The following is an 18,787-nucleotide window of genomic DNA, read 5'->3' as shown; positions in this document are numbered from 1 at the left end:
AAGACCCCGAAGTCAGATTGCACGGGCCTTCAAGAAGGAACCATCCCGTGCAGACTTCCTATGTACCTCGACCTCCCAGCCTTCGACTGGTACTTCCACCAAACGTCCTTCCAAAAAGGCTCATGGGAAGCACAGTTCTCCTTCTCCGCCACGGCGCATTTCTTCTCCTGCGCCACCCAGCGGTTGCCGCCCCAGGCCGTCATCCGTTTCGCCTGCCCGCACCGCTGGTAGCCGTTCATCTGGCCGTTCACCGGCGGAGGAAGCTCCCCCTCCCGGCCATCCTCCCGAGATGGCCGATGACCCTATAGACCCCATGGACGATGACTGTCCGCCTACTGATAGCGGCGACAGTGCTCGCTCGAAGCCAGGCCCTCAGTGGCCTTCGAGGTGACCCCTTCTTTCATCTTCCTTTTCTTACGATGGCACTTATTCACTGGAATATTCGCAGCATTCGCTCCAACCGAGAGGACTTGAAGTTGCTGCTCCGCTTGCACCGTCCGCTCGTCGTAGCCCTCCAGGAAACGAAGCTACGCCCATGCGATCAAATTGCCTTGGCACACTACACCTCTGTGCGTTTTGACCTACCCCCTGTGGTAGGTGTCCCAGCTCATGGAGGGGTTATGTTGCTGGTCCGGGATGATATTTACTAAGATCCCATCACGTTGCACACCGGCCTGCAGGCAGCTGCCATCCGCATTACTCTCCCCACTTTTACGTTTTCCTTTTGTACCGTTTACACTCCATCGTCATCTTCCGTTACCAGGGCAGACATGATGCAACTTATTGCTCAGCTACCTGCACCATTTTTGTTAACTGGAGACTTCAATGCCCACCATCCCCTTTGGGGCTCTCCAGCATCCTGCCCGAGGGGCTCCTTGTTAGCAGACCTTTTCAACCAGCTCAATCTTGTCTGCCTCAATACTGGCGCCCCTACTTTTCTTTCGGACACATCTCACACCTATTCCCATTTAGACCTCTCTATATGTACTCCCCAACTTGCACGCCGGTTTGAGTGGTATGCACTTGCTGATACATATTCGAGCGACCACTTCCCGTGTTATCCATCTCCTGCAGCATACTCCCTCTCTGTGCTCCTCTAGTTGGACCATCTCCAAGGCAGACTGGGGGCTCTTCTCTTCCAGGGCGACCTTTCAGGATCAAACCTTCACAAGCTGCGATCGTCAGGTCGCACACCTCACGGAAGTCATTCTCGCTGCTGCTGACTATTCCATCCCTCACCCTACTTCTTCTCCACGTCGCGTACCGGTCCCCTGGTGGACCGCAGCATGTAGAGACGCTTTACGTGCTCGTCGACGTGCTTTACGCACATTTAAACGCCACCCTACAGTGGCGAATTGTATTAATTATAAACGATTACGTGCTCAGTGTCGTCGTATTATTAAAGAAAGCAAGAAAGCCAGCTGGGCTGCTTTCACAAGCACCTTCAACAGTTTTACTCCTGTTGTCTGGGGTAGCCTGCGCCGGCTATCTGGCACTAAAGGTCCACTCCCCAGTTTCTGGCTTGAAGGTCGCGAATGACGTCCTTGTGGCCCCTGAGGCTGTCTCCAATGCCTTCGGCCGCTTTTTCGCAGAGGTTTCGAGCTCCGCTCATTACCACCCTGCCTTCCTCCCCCGCAAACAGGCAGAGGAGGCTAGGCCACCTGACTTCCGCTCCTCGAATTGTGAAAGTTATAATGCCCCATTCACCATGCGGGAACTCGAAAACGCACTTGGCCGATCACGGTCCTCCGCTCCAGGGCCTGATTCTATTCATATTCAGATGCTGAAGAACCTTTCTCCTGCGGGTAAAGGTTTTCTTCTTCGTACATACAATCGCATCTGGATTGAGGGACATGTTCCCGCATGCTGGCGCGAGTCTATTGTTGTCCCGATTCCTAAGCCGGGGAAGGACAAGCACTTGCCTTCCAGTTATCGACCTATCTCACTTACCAGCTGTGTCTGTAAAGTGATGGAGCGACTGGTTAACTCTCGATTGGTTTGGCTGCTCGAGTCTCGACGCCTACTTACCAATGTACAATGTGGATTTCGTAGGCGCCGCTCTGCTGTTGACCATCTGGTTACCTTGTCGACCTTCATTATGAATAACTTCTTGCGGAAGCGCCCGACCGCGGCTGTGTTCTTTGATTTGGAGAAGGCTTAAGACACCTGTTGGAGGGCGGGCATTCTCCGCACCATGCATAGATGGGGCCTTCGTGGTCGCCTCCCTCTTTTCATTCGTTCCTTTTTAATGGATCGACAGTTCAGGGTACGTGTGGGTTCTGTCCTGTCCGACACCTTTCGCCAGGAGAATGGGGTGCCACAGGGCTCAGTTTTGAGCGTCGCTCTCTTCGCCATCGCGATCAATCCAATAATGGATTGCCTCCCAGCTGATGTATCAGGCTCCCTTTTTGTGGACGATTTTACCATCTATTGCAGCGCGCAGCGTACACGTGTCCTGGAGCGCTGTCTTCAGCGTTCTCTTGACCGTCTTTACTCCTGGAGTGTCGCCAATGGCTTCAGTTTTTCTGCCGAGAAGACGGTCTGTATTAACTTCTGGCGCTACAAAGAGTTTCTCCCACCGTCCTTACGACTCGGTCCCGTTGCTCTCCCAATCGTGGAGACAACAAAGTTTTTAGGCCTTACATTTGACAGGAAACTTAGCTGGTCTCCACATGTGTCATATTTGTCCGCCCGTTGTACCCGTTCTTTAAATGTCCTCCGTGTTCTCAGTGGTATGTCGTGGGGAGCGGATCGAACCGCCCTACTTCGTCTATATCGGTCGATCGTCTGCTCCAAGCTGGATTATGGGAGCTTCGTATACTCCTCTGCATGGCCATCCATCTTACGCCGCCTCAACTCCATACAACATCGGGGTTTGCGACTTGCGATCGGAGCATTTTATACTAGTCCCGTAGAGAGTCTTCATGCTGATGCTGGCGAATTGCCACTCATCTACCGGCGCGATATACTGCTTTGTCGGTATGCCTGTCGGTTACTGTCAATGCCCGACCATCCGTCTTATCGTTCGTTTTTTGACGACTCTCTCGACCGTCAATACGGGTTGTATGTCTCTGCCCTGCTAACCCCTGGAGTTCGCTTTCGTCGCGTCCTTCAACACCTTAATTTTTCACTCCCTGCAACCTTTCGAGTGGGCGAGAGCCACACGCCACCTTGGCTCCAGGCTCAGGTCTGCATTCACCTTGACCCCAGCTCGCTCCCAAAAGAGGTTACCCCGGTTCGGTCTACCACTCCCGTTTTTTGGAACTTCGTTCGAAGTTCATCAACATGACTTTCATTTATACAAATGGCTCTAAGACCCATGACGGGGTCGGGTGTTCCTTAATTGTCGGGGCACAAAGTTTCAAATACCGGCTCCATGGCCATTGTTCGGTCTTCACAGCTGAGCTCTTTGCCCTCTACCAGGCTGTTCTTTACATCTGCCGTCACCGACATTCTGCTTATGTCATCTGATCCGACTCCCTGAGCGCTCTCCAGAGCCTCAGTGATCCGTACCCGGTTCACCCTTTCGTACACCGGATCCAACGCTCTCTTCAGCAGCTGGTGGACGTCGGTTCTCCGGTTAGCTTTCTGTGGGTTCCTGGCCATGTCGGTATCCCTGGGAACGAAGCTGCATATGCCGCGGCCAAGGCTGCAGTCCTCCTCCTCCAGCCTCGGACAGCTTCTTGTTGTGTCCCTTCGTCCGATTTTAGCAGGGTCATTTGTCGGCGCATTTTATCGCTGTGGCATGCCGATTGGGCTGCACTTACAGACAACAAGCTTTGGGTCTTAAAACAGCTTCCTGTGGCTTGGACGTCCTCCTCACGCCCTTCTCGGCGGGAGGAGGTAGTTTTGGCCCGGTTAAGAATTGGGCACTGCCGGTTCAGCCATCGCCATCTGCTGACGGCTGCGCCGGCGCCGTTCTGCCCATGTGTGCACTTGCTGATGGTTAGACACATTTTAATGTCCTATCCAGATTTTAACACACTGCGCCTAGATCTTAACCTGCCAAGTACTTTCGATGCCATTTTAGCGGATGACCCACGAGTAGCTGCTCGTGTTCTTCGTTTTATCAATTTGACAAACCTCTCTAAGGACATTTGATGATGCTGTTTTTTAATCCTATGCCTGTCAGTCTGTCTTTTATTGTGTTTTCCCTTTTAGTTGTTGTTGTCAACTTGTGCCTCACGGTGCATTCTTAGAGTAGTCAGGGCGCTAATGACCATTGAAGTTGTGCGCCCTAAAAACCACAAAAAAAAACATCCATGTCCGAGGCAGGATTCTAACCTGCGACCATAGTGGCCCCGCGGTTCCGGATTGAAGCGCCCAGAACCGCTCGGTCACAGAGGCTGGCAATGTTTAGTTACATTCTGGAGGGCTCATAGTTACACTCCTACGAATAGTTCTATAATTTGGCTTGTGTATTCGAATTAATGTGAAAGAATTTCACTGTTTCCTACAGGAGTCTTAATGGACAAGAGAGAGGCCAGATGCTGATCCAGGCTGCTGAGGAGGGAGTAGTGGAAGAGATCCAGACGCATCTGGAGGCAGGCGCGGACGTGAGAGCAAGGGACAGCGACAGGAAGACAGCTCTGCACTGGGCAGGTGCCAGGGGTCACGTGGAGGCAGTGAGGTGTCTACTGAAGGCAGGAGCTGATGTGGACGCCAGGGACAGCGAACTGAACACCCCCTTGCACTACGCCGCATTAAGTGGCAATGTGCCTATGGTTCGGCTGCTGACGGCGTCGTCCGCCGACCCCAATGCTAGGGATGTCAGCGGGATGACGCCACTGCACGTCGCTGCAGATGAAGGCAACACAGAGGTGGCAGCAGTACTGCTGGCCGCGGGGGCCGACAGAGGCGCCAGGGATGAGGATGGGGACACCCCGCTGGACCTTGCCCTGCAGAACAGGCAGCAGCTTATAGAGAAGTTAAGCTAGCAGTCCAAACGTCGATGCGAGGAAACTGAAATACATGTAAATGTACTTTTGATATTCTGAAAATAAAAAATGTAAAAATTAATTCTGGAGTCATTCATTTGTACCCACCTTTATCTAGCGTATATACAGGTTTGGACAGAAATGTGGAAAACCTGAGAAATGAATGCTGAAAAATAAACATGCTAGCCAAGCTTGCAGGCTACGCTCTTGCATTTGATCACACACCTCACTTCGCAGTGTCCTCAACATGATGCGTCAGTCGCCCTCAGGGAAGTATTCTGTTCAGATATTAAGTCTTTGGGCAGAACGAAGCCTACTGGAATTGGAGAAAATAACTGGTGGTCGCATTGTTGATGCTTCTGCAACCATCATCCGCCAGACGAAAGTTCGTGTGTTTATCGTGACAGGCGGTCATGCAGGACGATTGTGACTAAAAATAAAAGGACGACAGCTCCAAGTAACTGCAGAAATGAATGTCGGACTTGTGCCCCTCTGAAGACCTAACACCTCAAAGGGAACTCTATTGGCTCAGAATAGCAGGACAGGCAGGAATTCCAAAACCAATCATGATGCAAATGCCTGTAACTGGAAAACGTGGCGTTGAAACCATAAAAACCGGGGTCTCGAAGTGGAAGAAAATAATTTGACTGGATGAGACTTCTCACACTATCGGCAGTTTACATCCCAAAAATGAAACATGGGAAGGATTGTTTGGCCACGATTTAGGCAGCCATACGGTGGTATTACTAGGGCCCCACGGTTAGTTCGCGAGGCTGCGTTACTACCAAGGATGATGACTATTTTGGCTGCTCAGGTGCATACCATAGTAAGTCTGTTCCCAGTGGTGATGCTATGTTGTAAACGATTGGGCCTTTGTTCATACTGCTCTTATTGTCAAAGACGGGTCTCGTTAGCTCTCGGGTGAACTGCTACTCATCCCATAATCTTAGAATTATTGGACTTTTGTGATACTTCGGATAGACTGATACGGGATCGATCTTTCATAGTTACCTGAACTTGGCACTATTTTGCAGGAATAGTAGTACGATTACTTAGAAAAAAGGGACGCGTATTTATCCATTCCAAGGCTGGAAGCCGTTTCGAATGCCAGTGCGTTTCCCTGATTGTGAGTAATGGTAATGTGATACGGAGTTTGCTTCCATAGTGTTGTCCACCCTCTGCATAACAACTCAGTAAATGTGACAAAAGTCAGCTGCAAGTAAACTAATTTAAGTAACAAGAGGCAACTCCTTATTTGAGGAAAATGTCTCAAATACGTTTGTGGCGTTAAGATGCTCTTCAGGTGTAGATGTTTGATCAACCAATTGTCCTCAGAAAATCTGAGTGCTTACAGATGCAGTCACTGTCTCTGGGCAAACGATAGGAAACGGGGCTTTAATAGAAATAATCATAATTAATATGATCCTAATAATCATTACTAAGACATGACTGGTCTCACTGAAATCTGGCCAATCGAAGAAAGGGAAAAAATGACTAACGGTACATGGAAAAAATTAAGTAGTTGGGGTAATTTCAAATACATTTAACTCGCTATATACGTAGCGCCATTCGCGTCCCTGTCACGGTATCAGCTAAACGTGGCTAGAAGAGAACAATTTGACAGTACAATTGATTCCTTTTGAACTGCAGCCGGTCTCGACGGACGCACTATCGCTGTCTGTGTCCACTTGCAGTTGCAAGACAGCAGTGCCCAGTGGTACATATCTTTCTCCAACATATTTACCACACGATTTAACATAGAATTTCACTCATTTTGAACCATAGGTGCACCATCAGTTTTATCTTCATCAATTAACAGATCGTGAGTTGGATTAAGATATAGATTACTGCTGTCGCAGTAAATGGACCCTTAAACATTTAACATCGCAAAAAAAAATTGACATTGATGGCCGGGAAGTTCGGCCACCGGATGCAAATCTTATTTCAGGTGCCGCCACGTTGGACGACTCGCGCGTCGATGATGATGATGATGATGATGATGATGATGATGATGATGATGATGATGATGATGATGATACCCAGTCAACGAGCGGAGAAAATCTCTAACCCGTCCGCGAATCGAAGCCGGCCCTGCCTGCATGGTAGGCAAACACGTTACCCCTCAGCTAAGCAGGCGAGCAACTTTGTAAAAGTCAAAAAGAACTCAATATTACACGCTTTATTGCTAATAAATACAACTGCTTGAAACTGATTTGTGATTAGTGTGTGATACAAGTTATCAAATATGCGAACAGTAGCCACTCCTGACAGAGTTTAGGACATTTGTGTATTATGTACAGTTACTCTTATTTGGACACTGCCCAGATAAGGAACGTTTAATAGTGGGAAATGTAAGAAATAGGATTCGGAGATAGAAGTGGGTTTCATATTTGTCGAACTTCTATTTAGTTTTAATGACCAGTATGAAAGCTCACTGCAATGTTACTCTTAAACACAGAAAACCAACGTGAAAAAGTGAATCTAATTATGTAGAATTTGTTTAAAATCGTTCAGTGTGTTCCTCTGGCCAGCTCGCATTTTCATATAAGAAAAAGAAATAACTCGAGGGTGCACAACTGAAATAGAGATGTTAATGACTGACTCTGAAATCCGCTTGACACTTCATGCTATCTGTGATTTTACAAAAGCGATTATTAAATCTTCAAACTCGACATCGGCACGATACGAAAGGCTAAATATCTTCGTACTCAGGCCTGAGCAAAGCCCAAACGACAGCATGATTGTTGCTAGGATGACGACGTGAATGTGACAAGATGCTTAAATGGGGGGAATGCAGCTAAAATTTAAGATGCTGTACAAATACACCAAATAAGAGAGAGGCCTAAATATGGCAAAAATCCGATTGCATGTCTAAAGACGGTCAAGGAAACACCCTTGAAGAAAAATTGAATAGTCATTGTGAAATGAATACTCAAATTTATCAGAAACGAATAGCAAAGAAAATAAGGAAACTCGTAAGTGCAGAGGATATTCTAGAACAGAGATGGGAGAAAATCTAGATATTGCAGCGGCAGCTCAAGCAGTACCAGAAACAAGAGTTACAAAGCAAGAGAGGAAATTTGGGAAATTGTAAGTTCCTAGGGACCAAACTGCTGAGAACATCGGTCACTCGCGCACACGCACACGCACACGGGTGACCACGCTGCTTCCTCTCGAGATTGCCCCGTTTTTAAGGACGAAAAGCTCATCCAGGAAATACGAGTGAAGGAAAAAGTGTCGACCTTTGCTGCTCGAAAATTATTCGCCAGTCGCAAGCCCACCGTGCCTCAGACAGGAAAATACAGCACTGTCCTTGCTTCTCCTCGGCCAACAAAGGAGGCGGCCACGCAGACTTGCGTCCTCACCTTTAGTGCCACGGTCGTCAGATCGGCCAGTGCAAAGATCGCTCGTTCAACCTCACCACTTTTCGCCTGCCCACCCTATGGCTGACCCTTCATCGGGTTCTGCTAAATCTCGAGCCCAAAAGTCAGACACCAAGCCTTCCAAAAAAAAAGCATACTCGTGAAGAGTTTTTACGTACCGCAACTTCACAACCATCGGTTCCTCCTTCATCTAAACATCATACTTCTAAGAAGGCTACAAAGAAACCCAGTTCCTCTCCTTCTCCGCCAAGGCGTGTCCCATCTACAGCACCACATGGCGGAAATCACCCTCGGCCGTCTTCTGTGTCGCCGAGGCGCACTGCCGGTGGCCGGTCAACCGGCCGATCGCTGGTGGCAGGAGCTACTCCTGACCAACCTATGGATCAGGATCTTCTGCCTTCGGCTGAATGCCATTCCATGCTGTCGGTCGCTAGCTCCGAGCAGTCTTTGAGTTGACAGCAACTTTGGTCACATTCCTCCATTTTCTATTCACCCCATGTCCATTATCCACTGGAATATCCGCGGCATTCGAGCCAATCGGGATGAATTGTCGATCCTCTTACGATCCTACTCGCTGGTCATCTTCTGTCTTCTGGAAAAAAAGCTGCGTCCCCATGACCGCTTTGTTCTCCCTCATTTTCAGTCCGTCCGATATGATCTCCCCTCTGTTGAAGGCACTCCAGCCCATGGAGGACTCATGATTCTTCTCCATGATACTCTCCATTATCACCCAATCCCCTTAAACAGTTCCTTCCAAGCTGTCGCCGTCCGTCTTTCCCTTTCCGGATACACGTTCTCTCTTTGTACTGTATACATTCCATCGTCCACACCAATGGCACGAGCTGATCTCCTTCATCTTCTTGGTCAGCTTCCACCCCCCTATTTGCTGGTTGGGGACTTCAATGCCCACCACCCGCTTTGGGGATCTCCACATCCTTGTCCACGTGGCTCACTATTGCTAGACGTCTTCCACCAAGCGGATCTAGTTTGCGTCAACACTGGGATCCCTACATTTTTATCTGCCTCCACGACGAATTTATCTCATTTGGACCTTGCGGTCGGTACTGTTCCGCTAGCTCGGCGCTTTGAATGGTTCGCCCTTGATGATACACACTCGAGTGACCACTTTCCATGTGTCCTTAGACTGCAGTCTCAACTGCCATACATGCGCCCGCGACAATGGAAGTTTGCCCAAGCTGATTGGACACTTTTTTCGTCTCTAGCGACATTCGATGACCGTCACTTTCCCAGCGTCGACGATGAGGTCACACATATTACCGACGTTATTCTCACGGCTGCGGAACATTCAATACCACGCACCTCCGAATTACCCCGGCGCCCCCAGTTCCTTGGTGGAACGAGGCATGCCGTGATGCACTACGTGAGCGGCGACGTGCTCTCCGCGTTTTCCGCCAGCATCCTACTTTGGCCAACTGTATCCGCTATAAGCAGTTCCGTGCGCGTTGCCGTCGCGTCATCCGCGATAGCAAGAAGGCAAGCTGGAAATTCTTTATTAGCTCATTTAACACCTTCACTCCCTTCTCGGAAGTTTGGCGTCGGCTTCGACGGTTCTCAGGCGCGCCTAGTTTCTCCCCGGTCTCTGGGCTCACTGTCGCGCACGATACATTCGTGGACCCCGTCGCAATTTCTAACTCGTTGGGTCAGCACTTTGCTGAGATTTCGAGCTCTTCCAATTACTCGCCAGCGTTTCTCCCGAAGAAACGTGCAGCGGAAGTGCGACCTCTTGCTTTCTCCTCTCCAAATCACGAAAGCTACAATACTGTTTTCTCCATGCGGGAACTCCAACATGCACTCTCTTCTTCTCGCTCCTCCGACCCAGGACCGGATGGTATCCACGTCCAAATGTTGCTGCATTTATCAACCCATAGTCTGCATTACCTCCTTCGCCTTTATAATCGAATTTGGACCGACAGTACTTTCCCCAGACGATGGCGGGAAGCTATCGTCGTTCCCGTTCCGAAACCTGGAAAAGACAAACATCTCTCCTCTCGCTAATGCCCCATTTCTCTCACGAGTAGTGTCTATAAGGTTTTGGAGCGTATGGTGAATTACCGTCTAGCGTGGTGGCTGGAGTCCCGCAGTCTTTTAACACCTGCCCAATGCGGATTCCGAAAGCATCGTTCTGCCGTTGACCATCTTGTTGCTCTCACCACTTAGATCATGAACAATTTTCTCCGGAAACGCCAAACAGTAGCAATATTTTTTGATCTGGAGAGGGCATACGATACCTGTTGGAGGACGGGCATCCTCCGCACACTTCTCTTGGGGCTTTCGAGGTCGGCTGCCTCTTTTTCTTCGCGAATTTATAGCAGAGCGCACATTTAGGGTGCGGGTGAACACTACTCTCTCCCGTACTTTCTCCCAAGAAAACGGGGTACCCCAGGGATCCGTGCTGAGTGTTGTACTGTTTGCCATCGCCATAAATCCCATTATGGATTGTCTCCTTCCTGATATCTCGGGCTCCCTCTTTGTGGACGATTTTGCGATCTACTACAGCTCTCAACGGACCAGCCTTCTTGAACGACGTCTTCAAGGATGTCTTGATAGCCTCCACTTGTGGAGCATCGAAACCGGCTTCCGTTTCTCACCCAGTAAGACCGTTTGTGTTAATTTTTGGCGACGTAAGTAGTTTCTTCCGCCCTCCTTACATCTAGGTCCTGTCAACCTTCCGTTTTCAGACGTTGCTAAATTCTTGGGTCTTATGTTTGACAGAAAACTGTGCTGGTCCTCCCACGTTTCCTATCTTTCGGCCCGCTGTCTGCGATCGCTTAACACCCTCCGTGTCCTGAATGGTACCTCCTGGGGAGCGGACCGAGTGGTCCTTCTCCACCTCTATCGCGCCTTAGTGCGCTCGAAATTGGATTATGGAAGCATAGTCTACTCCTCTGCTCGGCCGTCTATTCTTCGGCGTCTCGACTCTATCCACCACCGTGGATTACGTTTAGTGTCTGGAGCTTTTTACACTAGCCCTGTGGAAAGCCTTTATGCTGAGACTGCTGAACCTCCGCTGTCCAATCGGCGAGCAGTCCTCCTGAGTCGTTATGCTAGCTATCTGTCTTCCATGCCTGCTAATCCAGCCCATGATCTTTTTTTCGACGCCTCCTTTGATGTAGGGTATGCAGGCCGCTCCTCCTCCCTACTACCCCCGGGAGTCCGCTTCCGTCAACTGCTCCATTCTCTTTCCTTCCGCTTTCCTAAAACCATCTTGACAACTTGGGGTACAGCACCGCCATGGCTCCGTCCCCGGATCTGCCTGCTCCGTGACCTTTGTCAGTTTCCCAAGGATGGTACCCCTACACTTGTTTATCGTCGGGCATTTGCTGCTCTATGTGCCCAAATGACGGACGCCACATTTATTTACACCGACGGCTCGAAAACATCGTTAGGTGTAGGGAGTGCCTATATTGCTGGCGACACCCCAAATAGCTTTCGGCTTCCCGACCAGTTTTACGCTGTTCTCCAGACTGTCCACTACATCCGCCGCCATCAGCGGCTACAGTACGTTATCTGCTCAGATTCTCTCAGCTCTCTCCTCAGTCTCCAAGCTCTTTACCCTGTGCACCCTCTGGTCCACCGGATTCAGGACTGTCTGCGCTTGCTCCACCTGGGGGGCGTCTCGGTGGCGTTCCTCTGGCTCCCGGGACACGCTGGTATCTGTGGGAATGAGGCGGCCGATATAGCGGCCAAGGCTGCAGTCTCTCTTTCCTCGGCCAGCTATTCAGTCTACATCTACATCTACATTTATACTCCGCAAGCCACCCAACGGTGTGTGGCGGAGGGCACTTTACGTGCCACTGTCATTATCTCCCTTTCCTGTTCCAGTCGCGTATGGTTCGCGGGAAGAACGACTGTCTGAAAGCCTCTGTGCGCGCTCTAATCTCTCTAATTTTACATTCGTGATCTCCTCGGGAGGTATAAGTAGGGGGAAGCAATATATTCGATACCTCATCCAGAAACGCACCCTCTCGAAACCTGGCGAGCAAGCTACACCGCGATGCAGAGCGCCTCTCATGCAGAGTCTGCCACTTGAGTTTGTTAAACATCTCCGTAACGCTATCACGGTTACCAAATAACCCTGTGACGAAACGCGCCGCTCTTCTTTGGATCTTCCCTATCTCCTCCGTCAACCCGATCTGGTACGGATCCCACACTGATGAGCAATACTCAAGTATAGGTCGAACGAGTGTTTTGTAAGCCACCTCCTTTGTTGATGGACTACATTTTCTAAGGACTCTCCCAATGAATCTCAACCTGGTACCCGCCTTACCAACAATTAATTTTATATGATCATTCCACTTCAAATCGTTCCGCACGCATACTCCCAGATATTTTACAGAAGTAACTGCTACCAGTGTTTGTTCCGCTATCATATAATCATACAATAAAGGATCCTTCTTTCTATGTATTCGCAATACATTACATTTGTCTATGTTAAGGGTCAGTTGCCACTCCCTGCACCAAGTGCCTATCCGCTGCAGATCTTCCTGCATTTCGCTACAATTTTCTAATGCTGCAACTTCTCTGTATACTACAGCATCATCCGCGAAAAGCCGCATGGAACTTCCGACACTATCTACTAGGTCATTTATATATATTGTGAAAAGCAATGGTCCCATAACACTCCCCTGTGGCACGCCAGAGGTTACTTTAACGTCTGTAGATGTCTCTCCATTGAGAACAACATGCTGTGTTCTGTTTGCTAAAAACTCTTCAATCCAGCCACACAGCTGGTCTGATATTCCGTAGGCTCTTACTTTGTTTATCAGGCGACAGTGCGGAACTGTATCGAACGCCTTCCGGAAGTCAAGAAAAATAGCATCTACCTGGGAGCCTGTATCTAATATTTTCTGGGTCTCATGAACAAATAAAGCGAGTTGGGTCTCACACGATCGCTGTTTCCGGAATCCATGTTGATTCCTACATAGTAGATTCTGAGTTTCCAAAAACGACATGATACTCGAGCAAAAGACATGTTCTAAAATTCTACAACAGATCGACGTCAGAGAGATAGGTCTATAGTTTTGCGCATCTGCTCGACGACCCTTCTTGAAGACTGGGACTACCTGTGCTCTTTTCCAATCATTTGGAACCTTCTGTTCCTCTAGAGACTTGCGGTACACGGCTGTTAGAAGGGGGGCAAGTTCTTTCGCGTACTCTGTGTAGAATCGAATTGGTATCCCGTCAGGTCCAGTGGACTTTCCTCTGTTGAGTGATTCCAGTTGCTTTTCTATTCCTTGGACACTTATTTCAATGTCAGCCATTTTTTCGTTGGTGCGAGGATTTAGAGAAGGAACTGCAGTGCGGTCTTCCTCTGTGAAACAGCTTTGGAAAAAGGCGTTTAGTATTTCAGCTTTACGCTTGTCATCCTCTGTTTCAATGCCATCATCATCCCGGAGTGTCTGGACATGATGTTTCGAGCCACTTACTGATTTAACGTAAGACCAGAACTTCCTAGGATTTTCTGTCAAGTCGGTACCTAGTATTTTACTTTCGAATTCACTGAACGCTTCACGCATAGCCCTCCTTACGCTAACTTTGACATCGTTTAGCTTCTGTTTGTCTGAGAGGTTTTGGCTGCGTTTAAACTTGGAGTGAAGCTCTCTTTGCTTTCGCAGTAGTTTCCTAACTTTGTTGTTGTACCACGGTGGGTTTTTCCCGTCCCTCACAGTTTCGGTCGGCACGTACCTGTCTAAAACGCATTTTACGATTGCCTTGAACTTTTTCCATAAACACTCAACATTGTCAGTGTCGGAACAGAAATTTTCGTTTTGATCTGTTAGGTAGTCTGAAATCTGCCTTCTATTACTCTTGCTAAACAGATAAACCTTCCTCCCTTTTTTTATATTCCTATTAACTTCCCTTCACCGATCTACGGAGCGGTTTATGTCGCAAAGTTGCTCATTTATGGCATGCGCATTGGTCATCACTTCCCCGTAATAAATTGCGGGAAGTGAAAGCCCTTCCTTGCGCTTGGACCTCTTCCTCCCGAACGCGTCGTCGGGAGGAGGTAATTTTAGCTAGACTCCGGATAGGGCACTGTCTTTTTAGCCATCGACATCTTTTAAGCGGCGATCCTCCCCCACTCTGTCCCCACTGCTCTCAGTTGTGGACGGTAAGACACCTTTTAATTGAATGCCCCTATTTTAATCCGTTACGCTCCCGTCTACAGCTATCGCCTGATCCATCGTCGATTTTAGCAGATGACACGCGCTCAGCCGACCGCGTTCTCCAGTTTATTAGTGACAGTGAAATGACGTCAGTCATTTGAAGCCTTTTTTGGGGACAATCACCCCCTTTCTGTAGTGGATTTTTAAGCATTCCTCCTACTTTTAGTTTCTCCAATTTTATGCCCTTGTTCCCATTGCTGCTGGTTTTCGATTTCGGTTTTTTACTGTCTTAAGTCACGGGCTGAAACACACACACACACACACACACACACACACACACACACACACACACACACACACACACACACACACCCCAGACAACCATGGTTTCGAAAAGAGTTTAAAGAAATGATAAAATTATAAACAGCCGACTAGTTGCAATGGATAAAGAAATTCTTTACCTAGGTTTCGACAAATATGAATTTGTATTCTTCAGAAGGTAGCAGCAATTTTACATTAGTAAGGACTAATGTACCATCGCCGTTTTTACAATTGTCGGCATAGATCCATTTGTCAAATCTATGCCGACAATTGTAAAAACGGCGATTGTACATTAGTCCTTACTAATGTAAAATTGCTACCTTCTGAAGAATACAAATTCATATTTGTCGAAACCTAGGTAAAGAATTTCTTTATCCATTGCAACTAGACGGCTGTTTATAATTTTATCATTTCTTTAAACTCTTTTCGAAACCATGGTTGAAGAAGACAAATTTATATTTGTCGAAACCTAGGTAAAGAATTTCTTTATCCATTGCAACTGGTCGGCTGTTTATAATTTTATTACGTGGAACCGTGGCTGTTGTGCAGCTACGTTTAAAATATTAAAGAAATGTGTGAAAATGCTACCTTCTCGTGATCAATTGTCCCCTTGTTTGCCGAGCCTGACAGCACTCCTGGCTGCTCTAGTGTTTAACTTCAAAGTTTCAGAGCGTTTCTGGATATGAAGATTCTATCCTGAAAGACGTTATTACGATATCTCTAGATGAAGGTACTACATTCAGTTTCATTACAGTAGCGCGTACTGTCTGCTCGACACTGTCGTCAAACTGCTGACCCGGTTGTTCTTGCCTTTAGTCTCGTATAGTCTGTTGAAATAAGTTCTCACTCGGTTAAGACACTATTGCACAGACGACGGACGCTCCGCACTTAGCGGCATCTCGGTCAGTTTCTAACAATTTTATTCTTGTACTTACTACTCTGTTGTGTAACAAACCCACATAATTACACAGAAGCTTCTGTTGCTGGCAGCGCGGGGCAGCCGGTCGGTCTAAGGCTTCTTGTCACGGTCGGAGGTTAGTCTTCCCTCGGTTATGGGCGTGTGTGTTGTTTTTAGCGTAAGTTAAAGTTAGATTAAGTAGTGCGTAAGCTTAGGAACCGATCACCTCAGCAGTTTGGTCCCATCTTACCACAAACTTTTCTGTTGATAAATCGGCACATATTCAGAAAGCACCACTCGTCAGAGATGGGGCTCGCTCTTTCCTCACGTGATATCCTCCGAACTGTGGACAGGTAGACTCTATATTCCTAAATTTTCAGCAAGCGTTTGTCACAGCGCCCCATTGCAAACTGTTGAAGTTCCAAGCACGTAAACTACCTTCTCGAGAGTGTTCATCAGGAATAAGGGTATCGTGTTGAGAGCGGGGACTGCTCTTCTTCTTCTTCTCTCTCTCTCTCTCTCTCTCTCTCTCTCTCTCTCTCTCTCTCTCTCTCAAAATAATGAATTAATGAAATTATAAAATGAAATTTTGAAAGTTATTTGTTCAAGAGGAGGGACATCGCCACTGACGACAGCGGCATTAGCGCATTAATACGTAGAATTTCGCATTGTCAGTGCTGAAAGCCTGACAAGTCCACAAAAGACTCATTTACCTGCATTTTCAAATTATTCTAAGAATGAGATTCTGATGTCATTCGAGAGTGGAATAGCTTACTGATGTACGACCGTAATAATATTAAATTGCAAGACAGTAAATGCTTTTGTTAATAAAAGCACTAATGATTGGATTTTGTATAAGAAAAATTTGAATGTAGGACTGACCTGTGAAACACTTAAATGTACATCCAACAGCGCATTGACGGTAGATAATCACGCCACCAAGCAGTTAAATACCAACGGCTTACTTAGCTTTAAAATATAAATAGAAAATAATATATATAAATATATATAAATTGACTATAATAATAGAAGGAATGAACTACTTTGACAGTAAATGAAAATCTATGTATGTATATGTATTATGTTTATTATTAAAATTTACAGAGAATAAAACATATAGAACCGCTCCAGCTGGCCGTCCGGAGACGAAAGGGCAACAAGAGAGAGAGACTCACTGCGTTGTTTTCACAAAATGTTAGACGAACAAAATTTAAGCATAGACATATTCAATTTCGCAGATATGTTACGTCATGGTCAGACAGAGATTCCGAAATCAGATACTGGATTGTAAGGCGTACCCACTAGCAGATTCAGACGGATTCCAATTTAGTAGTGGCGAAGAGAAGACTGAAGTTTAAGAGATAAGTCAGCAAGAATCAATACGCAAAAAAGTGGGCTACAGAAGTACTAAGGAATGAAAAGATACGCTTGAAGTTCTTTGAGGCTATAAGTACTGCAATAAGGAGTAGCTCAGTAGGCAATCCACTTGAAGAGGACTGGGTGGGTCTTAAAAGAGCAATCACAGAAGTTGCATAGAAAAAACGTAGGTACAAAGAAGGTAACTGCGAAGAAATAGGTCAGTTAATCGAAGAATGAGGTACGTACAACAATGTTCAGGTAAATTCATGACTACAAAAATAAGTCAGTTAGGACTGAAGTAAATAGGAAGTGCACGGAAGCGAAGGAGGACTCGCTGCATGAAAAATGTGAAGAAATCGAGAAATGAATGAATGATTGTGGGAAGGACTATAGAAAAGTGAAACCAGTCTACGGTGAAATTAAAAGCAAGAGTGATAACATGAAGAGTGCAACGGGAATTCCACTATTAAGTGGAGAGGAGATACCGGGTAGGTAGAAAGAGTACATTGAAGGCCTCTGTGAGGTGGGCACTCGTGTGATGCGTGATAGAGGAAGAAGCAGGAGTCTATAGAGAAGAGAGAGGCGATCCGGCATAAAATCAAAAGTTAAAAGATGTTTGGAACACTTGAGATCAAAAGAGGCAAAAAGGACAAATAACATTCCGTCTAAATTTAAGTCATTGAGGGAAGTGGCAATAAAACGATTGTTTACGTTGCTGTGCAAGATATATAAGACTGGCGGTATACCACGATCCACAAAATTCCGAAGATTACAAGAGCCGAAAAGTACGGAATTATCGCACAGTCAGCTTAACAGCTCATGCAACCAAATTGACAAGAATAATATACAGAAGGATGGAAAATAAATTTGAGGATCTATTAGATAACGATCAATTTGGCTTCAGGAAAGCTAAATGCAACAAAAATGCAGTTCTGAGATTGCGGCTGATGTAGGAAGCAAGCCTGAAGAAAAGTAAAGACACGTTCTTAGGATCTGTAGACGTGTAAAAGGAATTCGACCATGTAAAATGGTGCAAGATGTTTGAAATTCAGAGGAAAATAGAGATAAGCTATAGTGAAAGACTGGCAGTATACAGGGTGAGTCACCAAACATTACCGCTGGATATGTTTCGTAAACATCAAATACTGACGAACCGATTCCACAGACCGAACGTGAGGAGAGGGGCTAGTGTAAGTAGTTAATACAAAACATAAAAAATGCACGGAAGTATGTTTAACACAAACTTACGTTTTTTAAATGGAACCCCGTTAGTTTTGTTAGCACATCTGAACATATAAACAAATACGTAATCAGTGCCGTTTGTTGCATTGTAAAATGTTAATTACTTCCGGAGATATTGTAACCTAAAGTTGACACTTGAGTACCACTCCTACGCTGTTCGATCGTGTGTATCGGAGAGCACCGAATTACGTAGGGATCCAAAGGGAACGGTGATGGACCTTAGGTACAGAAGAGACTGGTACAGCACATTACGTCCACATGCTAACACCTTTTTATTGGTCTTTTTCACTGACGCACATGTACATTACCATGAGGGGTGAGGTACACGTACACACGTGGTTTCCGTTTTCAATTACGGAGTGGAATAGTGTGTCCCGACATGTCAGGCCAATAGATGTTCAATGTGGTGGCCATCAGTTGCTGCACACAATTGCAATCTCTGGTGTAATGAATGTCGTACACGCCGCAGTACATCTGGTGTAATGTCACCGCAGGCTGCCACAATACGTTGTTTCATAT

At 46.9% G+C, this 18,787-nt stretch overlaps 1 protein-coding gene across 1 annotated transcript in view; it reads left to right on the top strand.

Annotated features, from left to right (window-relative positions):
- The window catches only part of LOC126106254 (ankyrin repeat domain-containing protein 2-like), a 76,594-nt gene extending 71,657 nt beyond the window's left edge, over positions 1-4,937 (top strand). The window contains exon 3 of the mRNA XM_049912479.1: positions 4,460-4,937. Within this exon, the coding sequence (XP_049768436.1) occupies positions 4,460-4,937 (478 nt within the window). The remainder of the gene's footprint in view (positions 1-4,459) is intronic.
- Positions 4,938-18,787: the final 13,850 nt, after the last annotated feature.

The sequence above is a fragment of the Schistocerca cancellata genome, chromosome 10, assembly GCF_023864275.1.
Source record: "Schistocerca cancellata isolate TAMUIC-IGC-003103 chromosome 10, iqSchCanc2.1, whole genome shotgun sequence".
Classification (NCBI taxonomy): domain Eukaryota; kingdom Metazoa; phylum Arthropoda; class Insecta; order Orthoptera; family Acrididae; genus Schistocerca; species Schistocerca cancellata.
This window is presented reverse-complemented; position numbering and strand designations above follow the sequence as displayed.